The sequence below is a fragment of the Oncorhynchus clarkii genome, chromosome 5 (assembly GCF_045791955.1).
Source record: "Oncorhynchus clarkii lewisi isolate Uvic-CL-2024 chromosome 5, UVic_Ocla_1.0, whole genome shotgun sequence".
In the NCBI taxonomy this organism is placed as follows: Eukaryota; Metazoa; Chordata; class Actinopteri; order Salmoniformes; family Salmonidae; genus Oncorhynchus; species Oncorhynchus clarkii.
Window position 1 is genome coordinate 27,106,549 of NC_092151.1, and position 13,063 is coordinate 27,119,611.

General features: G+C 42.7%; 1 protein-coding gene across 1 annotated transcript in view; it reads right to left on the reverse strand.

The window, feature by feature from the left end:
- LOC139409668 (transmembrane protein 132C-like) overlaps positions 1–12,799 on the reverse strand; it is a 147,660-nt gene extending 134,861 nt beyond the window's left edge. Inside the window, exons 1-2 of the mRNA XM_071155083.1 lie at positions 12,670–12,799; positions 9,405–10,323 (exon numbers count right to left, since the gene is read on the reverse strand). Of these exons, the coding sequence (XP_071011184.1) occupies positions 9,405–10,323; positions 12,670–12,799 (1,049 nt within the window). The remainder of the gene's footprint in view (positions 1–9,404; positions 10,324–12,669) is intronic.
- Between the last annotated feature and the right edge of the window lie 264 nt (positions 12,800–13,063).

Genomic DNA, 13,063 nt, shown 5'->3' on the forward strand with positions numbered 1-13,063 from the left:
CATGTTCTAGTCATTATTTAAACTATGATATACTGTATTTCATACTTGACTTGAAAGACTCTCATATCATTAAATAGATTAAATGTGGATGTGACGATTGTCCTATGGACAGCGGCCCACGGCCCCCCTTTTGTAGGCCCGCATATCAATTTCCAAAACAAAACAAAAATGTATTGTCTATATATTTTTTTTGTGAAGAGGGGGTTAGAATAGTAGAACTTTAGTTGTGCATCAGCAGTTTTTCTCTTGTTATGTCAGTCACTGACAGTCACTCAATTAGCCATGTCAGATTGGAAAAATATTCTAGCCAGCTATCTATGCAAAATATTCTCTCTGCCCCAAAATGTGTAGAATTGCAGAAAACTTGCTTTAAAATTGCAAAAATGTCTCTGCGCCCCATGACAAAATGTGTAGAATTGCAGGAAAATAACACATTGGTTATGTAACCTTTTCTGAAAGCAGTTATTCATTGTATTTATGTGTAGTTAGCTGTGTTTTCTGTGCATGCATTCAGAATGACCACAAGTTACATGTATAATGTGAACAAGTACAATGTGAAAGTAGATCAAAAGAAATGTAAACGATTACCTTGTATTCCTCGTTTATTGAAGAGGGTTATCTGGCCATTTCCTGGTTGGAGGTTTCACCAGCAAACTTTTGTTTTTACTCTGTTCTATCACCTTTTCTTTTATTTTACTTGACTGTGATAAGGTCTCGGAAAAAAAGAGCGTCCTGTCTGTTAAATTAAAACAAGGCTTTGCCACTGCACAGCCATGGGCTTTTACAAGCAAGCGCCACTGCTGTGGTTACAGCCTTTTTAAAGATTGTGCTCCACAATATAAAATAACCAGTTGATATTACGGTTTCAAAAAATAAATCTTAAATGGCACAATTCATTTACTGAATATACAGTATATGGGGCAATTTAGAAGTTATCTGTAATGGTTATGATAAATGAGGCATTGTTGCACACAGTTGGCTTATAGTCCTAGATAAATGTGCACATATTTTTCTGGTCCTTGTGTACTCAAGTTCAATATAATTTATTGTGGCAGAATCTAAGAAAAATATGTGTTCTATTGATAAATATTGAAATCCCCTGTGAAGAGACTTGCAGCAAATGGAATTGCAGCAAATGGTTTTAAAATCATTTGTAAATGTTTAATCATTTTTTAAAAATGTGCCCCTACTTCCAGACAAAGTCAGGTGCCCATGCACACACACACACACACACACACACACACGCACACACACTCACACTCCTATGTTTGCTAATCATTAAGACCATACAGATCATTTAAGACTACTGTAAATTCATGATCTGCTTGTCAGGCTAAAGCTTCCCAGTGGAATCGACTCATTGCCTCATTAGCAATCTAGAGTGGCTGCCATTGAAATAGGATTTGCATCCTATTCATAATGCAAATGAAAAACAATTTCCTCGCGAACAAATTAACACCATTTTCAAAAGATAAATAGCCCCAGCTGTTTTATAATTTTTACTAAACAATCATATTCATTTCCACAGGTTCCCCAAGGGACATATACTAATGCATGCTAATGAGCATGCATTAGTATATCAAAGGTAACTAGGAAATTCTTACACACCGGGGCATCGGATCCAGATAGTGTGTTGTTTTATAGTTAAATATGTATATTTTGCTGGCAAAGAATATTCTATCAGGCAGTTTTCAATTCAACAAGACATGTTATGCTATCCATAACAATTAATATCAGGTGTTAGGCTGATCTTTAACACTGGTCAGAGTAACACGTAATGTGTCTGTACTGTTGGATATAGGCCAGCGGATGGCTGAGAGATCACAGAGGAGAGAAAAGGTTGGAGTAAATATGTTTTATCCTCCGTGTATTATTGTTAAAGGTCACTAAGATAGGCTTTGCCTCCATTTTTCATACTTATTGTATCTAGGTCTTTTTTTTACTCTCCCTCTCCCCCTCTCTCTCCCCTTCTCTCCTTCCCTCCCTCCCTCTTCCCTTTCTGTTGTGCATATCTCCCTCCATGTATTGAAATGAAGTGGGACCATGTGATGGAGGCATTATAGACCCCTAAACCTGATAAGCTGCCATCTCAGTTTACTCCATTCTTCCTCTGGAGCTGATGAATACAAGAGCCTGAAATAACAGTTTATCCACTGTGTGTCACTTCCTGCCTCCCTCTCCTCTTTCGTGAAGACTTCCTGTTTACTCCCACTCCACCACTTCTCTTCTGTGAACACTCCTACTGTGATGTGGTTCAAGGGCATTGTTGAGCCCACACTCCATAGAGGGTCCATCTAGTGTGATAGTGTGATGATGACACAGAGACAAGTGCCTCTTAGGCTACAGTACCAGTCACATGCAAGGGTCAGACTCTTTTCACCAGGCCCTTTAAACTTGTGAATTGCCTTGCAGACTTGGCTTGGAGGCTACTGAGACACAGAGTTGAAGAACCAAGTTTGACGTTCCCCAGACTTTGAAACCCTCTGGTCTCAGTGAAGAGTTGGTGTTGGGTGCTGAATTCATATCTGCTTCCTAGATCTGACTTTCTCTGGTGTGTTAGGTTTTGTATTTAATAATGTGTTTTTCTAAGAGACTGGTTGTACGGTAGACTGTTATGCAGTTAACAAGAAACAGTCATTATGCACATTTCAGGGTTCAGTCTTCATCGGCACACTCAATATCCTTGGTTTCTCAAATGATTGCATCGCCTGGTTCACCAACTACTTCTCTGATAGAGTTCCGTGTGTCAAATCGGAGGGCCTGTTGTCCGGGCCTCTGGCAGTCTCTATGGGGGTGCCACAGGGTTCAATTCTTGGGCCGACTCTCTTCTCTGTATACATCAATGATGTCGCTCTTGCTGCTGGTGAGTCTCTGATCCACCTCTACGCAGATGACACCATTCTGCATACTTCTGGCCCTTCTTTGGACACTGTGTTAACAACCCTCCAGACGAGCTTCAATACCATACAACTCTCCTTCCGTGGCCTCCAACTGCTCTTAAATACAAATAAAACTAAATGCATGCTCTTCAACCGATCACTGCCTGCACCTGCCCGCCCGTCCAGCATCACTACTCTGGACGGTTCTGACTTAGAATATGTGGAGAACTACAAATACCTAGGTGTATGGTTAGACTGTAAACTCTCCTTCCAGACTCACACATCTCCAATCCAAAGTTAAATCTAGAATTGGCTTCCTATTTCGCAACAAAGCATCCTTCACTCATGCTGCCAAACATACCCTCGTAAAAATGACCATCCTACCGATCCTCGACTTCAGCGATGTCATTTACAAAATAGCCTCCAATACCCTACTCAATAAATTGGATGCAGTCTATCACAGTGCCATCCGTTTTGTCACCAAAGCCCCATATACTACCCACCACTGCGACCTGTACGCTCTCGTTGTCATCTACAAGACCCTCCTAGGTAAAGTCGCCCCTTATCTCAGCTCACTGGTCACCATAGCAGCACCCACCTGTAGCACGCGCTCCAGCAGGTATATCTCTCTGGTCACCCCCAAAACCAATTCCTCATTTGGCCGCCTGTCCTTCCAGGTCTCTGCTGCCAATGACTGGAACAAACTACAAAAATCTCTGAAACTGGAAACACTTATCTCCCTCACTAGCTTTAAGCACCAGCTGTCAGAGCAGCTCACAGATTACTGCATCTGTACATAGCCCATCTATAATTTAGCCCAAACAACTACCTCTTCCCCTACTGTATTTATTTATTTTGCTCCTTTGTACCCCATTATTTCTATCACTACTTTGCACATTCTTCCACTGCAAATCTACCATTCCAGTGTTTTACTTGCTATATTGTATTTACTTCGTCACCATGGCCTTTTTTTGCCTGTAATTCTCTTATCTCACCTCATTTGCTCACATTGTATATAGACTTATTTTTCTACTGTATTATTGACTGTATGTTTGTTTTACTCCATGTGTAACTCTGTCTTGTTGTATGTGTCGAACTGCTTTGCTTTATCTTGGCCAGATCGCAACTGTAAATGAGAACTTGTTCTCTCTCAACTTGCCTACCTGGTTAAATAAAGGTGAAATAAATCAATAAAATCCATAAATAAAATGCACAACAATATAGTCTGAACCAGAAACCAACAATATTGTCTACCAGAAACAACCGGCCAAAGACTCATTGAAAAGGAAACCTCATCCCGTCGCTATCTCCCTTTGCAACACTGAACAGCATGAGCGGAGGTGCACACGGAAGATTAGGAAAATGTTCTACAACACTTGGAGGACAATGGAAGAGGAGTTTATATGGTAAATGACATATTTTAAAATCAACACTTTTCACTATCCTGGAATAAAAGCACTACAATATTCACTGTATTATTCAGGTAGTTCTCCATCTTTAGCCCTGGCCTGTGTGTCTCTGAGGTCTGAGCTGGTCAGTGTGGTCCAGCCTGATTGGTGGTCAGACATTGATCTGCTATGATAAGCGTATGGTTTGGAGGGAAGCCCACGTCAGCTTCTGGAGCAGCTGCCCCTGGGTGGCTAAGCCTTGATCTGCCAAGGGGTGTGTGTATGCATATTTGTTCATGTGCATTTGCACATGTTATGTGTGTGTGTGTGTGCATGTGTGCAGTGTGTATGTGTATGTGTGCCAAAACCATGTGTGTATGTAGGATGGGATCCTTGTCGTGTCCAATAATCCCAGAATCCTCTGATAACAGGAGTCCTCCCCTAGCAACCCTTCCCTCTTGCCTGCTCTCTAACCCCATCGCCTGCACATTGATGATTGTGTGGTCCGATCACGCCGATCATAAACAGTTTAATCCTGTTAGTCTGAATTTGAGGAGCAGATAAGCCCTGGCTGAGAAACACATGTCCAAAGAACCTGCCTAGACACACCGTACACTGGCTGACACACACACCGTACACTGGCTGACACACACACCATACACTGGCTGAGAGGAACTCACTGTGTAGTAGGCTAAATGGAACACTGACAGCACCAACTGAACTGCTGATTAGTGAGCTTTGGACTTAAGTTCATTTATAGCAAACTCCCTGTGGGAATCATTATTCAAAACATATAACCTTGGAAAATATGAGCAGTATGACTGTAAAAAAGTTTAAGGAAATACATGATTCACATTCGACAAGTGTATTAAAACAGGGATTCTCAAAGTGGGGTACTGAGGGGGCCAGTGGCCAGATCTAAAAATATTTCAATATTTTTTATAAATATTACTAACAGCAGATTAAACAAATTTTGGCCAAGGGATCCGTGGAATAAGTTTAAAGGGTTTATGTAATACAATACAATGTAATATTATTAATCTACAATGTTTGTTCTTAACCCTGGACAACATGGGCTTGGCATGCTTACAGGGATATTGGTATTTACAGTACTCCAACAATTATCAATTTTTCAATTTTAACTTGTTTTTTTTACATAAGTGCAATGTAATTTATGATACAACTGCAAAGTTTTCTCTCTGCCTCATGGCAAAATTGGTAAAATTTCAGGATATTAGATGGAAAACTGAAACATTTTCTCTCCGATGCTAAGATGCGAGCCTTCCCAGGGCCTGAGACTTGGTTCGTCCGAACATGCACTGCCAAACTCCAGTTGTGTTCTGATTATGAGGGGGTCCCTGATGAATTTGCTATAAGAAAAGAGGAACTTGGCCCCAAAGGGTTTGAGAACCCCTGTATTAAAACACACACAGAGCAAATACTCTGGAAGTTCATTATATGTTGGGTGAGGAAAAGCAATGAGGCTTCTTGGCAGATTTCCTGTTCACCCAGGTTGACAAATTGGTATGGGCCTTTTGTCAGAGCTCCACCTTGAGCTCACTAGCGATTTTTTTCTGCTGTGATTACAATTTCAGGCATGAAAGTACACTATTGGAAATGCATATTTTCTTAAATCTCTATTTGCATGGCCCGTGGGATGTCTTCAGTCGCTTTGTCACTTTCTAATTAACGCTCAAAGCCCAATGAATCAATAACGAGCTTCCCTCTACTGCAGCACACTCAGTTCAAATGAACTATTCCTCAGCATTGAACTGTTTTGATGTTAGGCACATAAAACATGTCTTAATGAACACTGCTATAAATGGATGTGAATTGTTCAATATATTTATTTGTACAATCTAATCTAATCTATTTACACTGAGTGTACAAAACATTACAAACACCTGCTTTTCCATGACGTAGACTGACCAGCTGAATCCAGGTGAAAGCTATAATCCCTTATCAATGTCACCTGTTAAATCCAGGGGAGAGACACGTTAAAGAAGGATTTTTACGCCTTGAGACAATTGAGACATGGATTGTGTATGTGTGGCATTCAGAGGGTGAATGGGTGAGACAACAGATTTACGTGTCTTTGAACAGGGTATGTTAGTAGTGCTAGGCGCACCGGTTTGAGTGTGTCAAGAACCACAATGCTGCTGGGTTTTTCAGGCTCAACAGTTTCCGGTGTGTATCAAGAATGATCCACCACCTGAAGGACTTCCAGCCAACTTGACACAACTATGGGAAGCATTGGATTCAACATAGGCCAGCATTCCTGTGGAACGCTTTTGACACCTTATAGTTCATACCCGACAAATTTAGGCTGTTCTGAGGGCAAAAGGGGGTGCAATCAGTATTAATGTTTTGTACACTCAGTGTATATTTGTTGTACAATTCTTAATGTTTAAACATGTTGTAATTATAAGAATGACTAGTATCTAGCTGTATGCATATAAAGCACATACAGTGTCTTGCGAAAGTATTCGGCCCCCTTGAACTTTGCGACCTTTTGCCACATTTCAGGCTTCAAACATAAAGATATAAAACTGTATTTTTTTGTGAAGAATCAACAACAAGTGGGATACAATCATGAAGTGGAACGACATTTATTGGATATTTCAAACTTGACAAATCAAAAACTGAAAAATTGGGCGTGCAAAATTATTCAGCCCCTTTACTTTCAGTGCAGCAAACTCTCTCCAGAAGTTCAGTGAGGATCTCTGAATGATCCAATGTTGACCTAAATGACTAATGATGATAAATACAATCCACCTGTGTGTAATCAAGTCTCCGTATAAATGCACCTGCACTGTGATAGTCTCAGAGGTCAGTTAAAAGCGCAGAGAGCATCATGAAGAACAAGGAACACACCAGGCAGGTCCGAGATACTGTTGTGAAGAAGTTTAAAGCCGGATTTGGATACAAAAAGATTTCCCAAGCTTTAAACATCCCAAGGAGCACTGTGCAAGCGATAATATTGAAATGGAAGGAGTATCAGACCACTGCAAATCTACCAAGACCTGGCCGTCCCTCTAAACTTTCAGCTCATACAAGGAGAAGACTGATCAGAGATGCAGCCAAGAGGCCCATGATCACTCTGGATGAACTGCAGAGATCTACAGCTGAGGTGGGAGACTCTGTCCATAGGACAACAATCAGTCGTATATTGCACAAATCTGGCCTTTATGGAAGAGTGGCAAGAAGAAAGCCATTTCTTAAAGATATCCATAAAAAGTGTCGTTAATAGTTTGCCACAAGCCACCTGGGAGACACACCAAACATGTGGAAGAAGGTGCTCTGGTCAGATGAAACCAAAATTGAACTTTTTGGCAACAATGCAAAACGTTATGTTTGGCGTAAAAGCAACACAGCTGAACACACCATCCCCACTGTCAAACATGGTGGTGGCAGCATCATGGTTTGGGCCTGCTTTTCTTCAGCAGGGACAGGGAAGATGGTTAAAATCGATGGAAAGATGGATGGAGCCAAATACAGGACCATTCTGGAAGAAAACCTGATGGAGTCTGCAAAAGACCTGATACTGGGACGGAGATTTGTCTTCCAACATCACAATGATCCAAAACATAAAGCAAAATCTACAATGGAATGGTTCAAAAATAAACATATCCAGGTGTTAGAATGGCCAAGTCAAAGTCCAGGTCTGAATCCAATCGAGAATCTGTGGAAAGAACTGAAAACTGCTGTTCACAAATGCTCTCCATCCAACCTCACTGAGCTCGAGCTGTTTTGCAAGGAGGAATGGGAAAAAATTCAGTCTCTCGATGTGCAAAACTGATAGAGACATACCCCAAGCGACTTACAGCTGTAATCGCAGCAAAAGGTGGTGCTACAAAGTATTAACTTAAGGGGGCTGAATAATTTTGCACGCCCAATTTTTCAGTTTTTGATATGTTAAAAAAGTTTGAAATATCCAATAAATGTCGTTCCACTTCATGATTGTGTCCCACTTGTTGTTGATTCTTCACAAAAAAATACAGTTTTATATCTTTATGTTTGAAGCCTGAAATGTGGCAAAAGGTCGCAAAGTTCAAGGGGGCCGAATACTTTCGCAAGACACTGTACATTCTCAGATTATCAAATTTATTTAAAATACTTGATATGAGAAGGAGCAATGATTTCAGCAGCTGTGTTGCAGTATGTTCGACTATTTCCAATCACAAAGCAGATTAGTTGGGAGTAAAGAACCTCTGTAAAATTATCAGCCAGTGAATATCTTGCACAAGCTTGACATTTAAAAACCAAAGAGTGTGAACTGTGAACATATTTGATGAATCACCATGAAACTCCATGGAGACGACAGACGAGACACAGCTCTCTGAGCCTTCTGGTTTCCAAGCAAACCCAAAGTGAAGACAGCATATATAATATTGTTCCAATATTGTATATTCTGTGTGATGTCTATGTGGACTTGTGTCTGTATTCTGTTTGTATATTTTCTATTGCTGACAGCACCTTCTCACTAAGGCAAATTCTGGGTTTGTGTAAATGTCCTTGGCGAGTAAAAGTCTGATTCTGATAAAATGTCCTTGTAATTGTAATGGAGAAAAATATTTTTTTTGAATTGAATGGAAAAGAAGTCTTCTGACCTCAAAGGATTGGCGGGTCCCCTGCGGGACGTTTGAGCTAATGTAGGCTAATGCGATTAGCATGAGGTTGTAAGTAACAAGAACATTTCCCAGGACATAGATATATCTGATATTAGCAGAAAGCTTAAATTCTTGCCATTTTAACTGCACTGTCGAATTTACAGTAGCTATTTTACAGTGGCTAATAATATCATGCTATTGTTTGAGGAGAGTGTACAGTTTTGAACATGAAAGTTATTAATAAACAAATTAGGCACATTTGGGTTGGTTTTTTCTTTGCATGATCTTTTACCAGATCTAATGTGTTAAATTCTCCTACATTAATTTCACATTTCCACAAAGTTCAAAGTGTTTCCTTTCAAATGGTACCAAGAAAATGCATATCCTTCCTTCAGGGCCTGAGCTACAGGCAGTTTGGGCAAACATTTTTTTTAAAAAGGGGCCGATCCTTAAGAGGTTTTTAATGGTACTTCCTGGATAAAGGTTAAATCAAAATGCCTCACTGTGACTTAAGGAGGCCCACTCACCTGAGGGTGAAGATCTGTACAGGTGACAGGATGGAGAGAGCCAGGAAGGTGGAGACTATCTCCCTCTGTCTGATTGGTCTAGAGGGCACCATCACCACAAAGTTACTGTCCAGCCTCAGCTCCGGCATGGGCTGGAACAGACGCACGCTCCCAATGCGCTGCATGGGTGTGGGACCCGAGAAGTACCCAATGGGCCCCTGGTGCTCTGTGCGCATGGAACTGCCTTTCCTTGAGTCCTCTGAGCTGCACTCCCCAGTCTCCGTGGACTGTACCATGTAGTAGAGCTCCACGGGGGTGCCCTGGGGCTGCTCCGGAGATCTCTGCCTCCCTGGCCTCACGGTGGGGGGACTGAACCAGCTAGCCAGGGGCTCCAGTTCTGCCACACACATCCCCAGCTCCCCCTTCAGACGACACGTGCCCCGCACCTCCTGGGTCTCGTGGAAGGCAAACATCCTGACACAGGGCAGCCTGTGGATGGTGGTATAGTCATCCCAGTCCCTGCCTCCCACATAGAACAACACTTGCACCTTTGGCCAACTGGGGTGAATCCTCTCACTGATGATGAAGGTATGGACCTTCCAGTTGTAGGTGAAAAGGGATGGAGAAGAGGAGGAGGAGGATGACAGGGAGGTAAAAGAGGGTCCGTTGAAGGGTCCGGGGCTCTGTAGGAGCTCCAGGGGGATGGGTTGCTGGGCAGACATGGGTCCGTAGCTGGCGTTGATGAAGGGCATCTGGCGGGCCTCCTGGATGAAGAAGGGCTCAGTCCTGGCCTGCAGGCTGGAGTTCCTCATTAGGTCCTGGTTGGCTTCCTTTAGGAAGAAGGCTGCCTTGGCATTGAGTACCTGGTAGCTGACAGGCAGGTAGCCGGGCATGGGGCCGTACCTCTGTAGACCATCAAGAATCACCCTGCTGTCTGCCACTGAAGGAGAGAGGAGAGGAAAGGGGAGAGGTTAGCTATCTACCTGTTAACCTCTATAACAAAGGGCAAAGCAGAGAGACGGGAAAGTGAATGAAAAGGGGGATTTTTTAATGGGAGTAGCAATTCAGGACCATGGACAGCGTACTAAACACTGAACATTGTGAACATACAGTCTCTTTATCGCTATGCTTTTCTGGTCATACACATTGCTATTCCAATGTCTTAATAACAAATGATTTGCTACAACATGTTCATATGACATCTCCTTCATGCATTATTGCGCTCATTTTATGGAGGTGCATGTAAAAGAACTTGCAGTTAAACAGAGAGACTAAAAGACCATGGATTAGGAATCAAATCTGATCTACATTGATAGACTGTTTCTACTGATAGACACGGTTCCTTGTTTAATCCTACTTACTCACTCACTTAGTCAGTCAACTCAGTCACTCAGTCATTCAGTCAGTCACTCACTCTCCTCTATCTGAACAGCTTGGTTCACATTCTCCACACACTACTCCTGTCTGGAGTCTGAACCAGACCCTGTTATCAACCCCGACACACCCAGCAGGGCCTCAACCCCCCCACCACCCCAACTCCTCCACCTCATCTACACCTTCCCACTTCTGTCTCTCCCACTGATGTATGAAGAGCTGGAGACTGCTAAGACTGAAAACCGTTGTTTTCAAGGTAATCTGCTCACGTTCACATATGCCGATTCATGGACCGTCTATATCCGGGTCACATCCTGTTTAAACAGACCAACATCACATGCACAATAGCACTCAGTGTGCACAGGGAGCAGCGCTAGCGGCGACTACTTTATCACGTCATCCAAAAGACTGGATGAATATAAAATTGGGCGATAATTATTTTTAATAATTCAATGAATGTTTTGTGCATAAAGGTAATGACTAAAGTGTCTTATTAGGAATTCTCTAATCGGACTTCTCTTTGTGGCCGTCTATGGAAATTGTCTTTCTGGGCCGGGCATTAGTAAACTGCAGTACCGAAGCAAGACTGTAGGACCAGTCGAAAATTGGCTTCCAGACCGGAACCCTGGCCCCCAGACCGGAAACCTGGACCCTTGGTCTCTCCCTTCACCATCAAGCTCCAGATATTTGGTCTGGTGGAAGATTCTGAGAGAGGCCATTGATTTCCCGTTGTAGCCGAGCCGTGCGGTGGGAGCTGGGAGACACGGCAGTGATTTGTGACAGCCCAGTCCTCCAGCCTGGAGGACCGGGCACCACAAGCTGTGGTCGGAATACTGAGGGCCATAAAGCACAATGTCTGTCTGTCTGTCTGTCTGTCTGTCTGTCTGTCTGTCTGTCTGTCTGTCTGTCTGTCTGTATGTCAGAGTGGAACAGAGAGACTACAGGGATATGAATGATGGTTGATACTCGAGTTTCAGTACATAAAAGTAGGCTACGACTACTGTGTGATGTTACACAAAGGCTGAGTATAGAGGGAGAGCAGGCAAATGCTTAGCCGTGATGAAGCATGCCTCACAGAGAGATAGAGAGGTGTATCTGTCTCTCTCAGGGAGAGTTGGCTTACTGTTCTAGTTTTCACATACAGAAGTCCCGTGATAGAGACAGAGAATCTACTTTACAATCAAAGTGCTGTAATCACTTCCTAAATGTCAGCATGTTTTTCTTCATCTTCCAACGCTGACGTCCCTAAATGCAATAAGTAAAAGCTCCCCATTCACCTTGGGTTGGCACATACGTACATTTCCAGATTTTTTAATACAGTTTCTTCCAATGAAAACAGAGATGATTTGTGCAGGCACTTGACCTTCTTGCCAAATCCTGCCTACTGTAAACAGCCCAGTGATCCATGAATACAAGTTAATCCCAGAGGAAAGGGACTGAAGAGTCTTTTTACATATTAAACAGGGAACTCTGCTTCACCAGCACTGGACATATGGGAGATGTTATCCATGCATGATTTAGGAGCCAAAACCCACAAGACTCAGTGACTCATGAATAATGAGTCCATACTGTACATATGCCATGGGATTCTCACTGACTGTTGGTATATACAGTAGGCTTCAAACAGCAATTTACCAATCACTATAATCTCACTACTATAGAAAACATACAGTATTATGCATGATTATCATGGTTGTTCACCGCTGTATCATACCATTACAGTTAATACCACACAAACGTAGAAACAGTTAAATGTGTCTTCCGCCATAGCGAAAAGCTGCCACAACACTGCAAAATGTCAGTGGGTTAGGTTAAATGTGAGTGGGTTATATAGGCTAATTCCGTCTAAGTGCCCTAGCATGCCCAAGTATGATTCAGTGTAGTCTGACTGATCAGGAGGCCTACATTCTACCGTAGGTTGAGTAAAGGCACCGAATGTGGATCTCGTGTTTGTCTGACGATTGTTCATCGTACTGGGTTTTAGGGACCGCCCGGTACTGGGTTTTAGGGACCGCCCGCTGTAGACGTCTGACTGCCGACATTTTTCACACGATTCTACATGTAAAAAGAGCGCGTGCTCAGTTCGCAAATTACATTGAGATGCTAAGTACCCTGGGCCAGCGAATGCTATTGGTGTGTCTGAGCTCTACAGGACTTAAGGACCATAAAGGAGAGTAATCCTTGCTCCCTGTGTGGCTAATCTAGCTGTGCCTCTGCTGCGCCTCCACAGTCAAAGAGAGATGCCACAGCAGGATGGGGTGGAAAAGAGTGAGGAGAAAGGTGGAGCATGGATGAGAGGGAGAAAG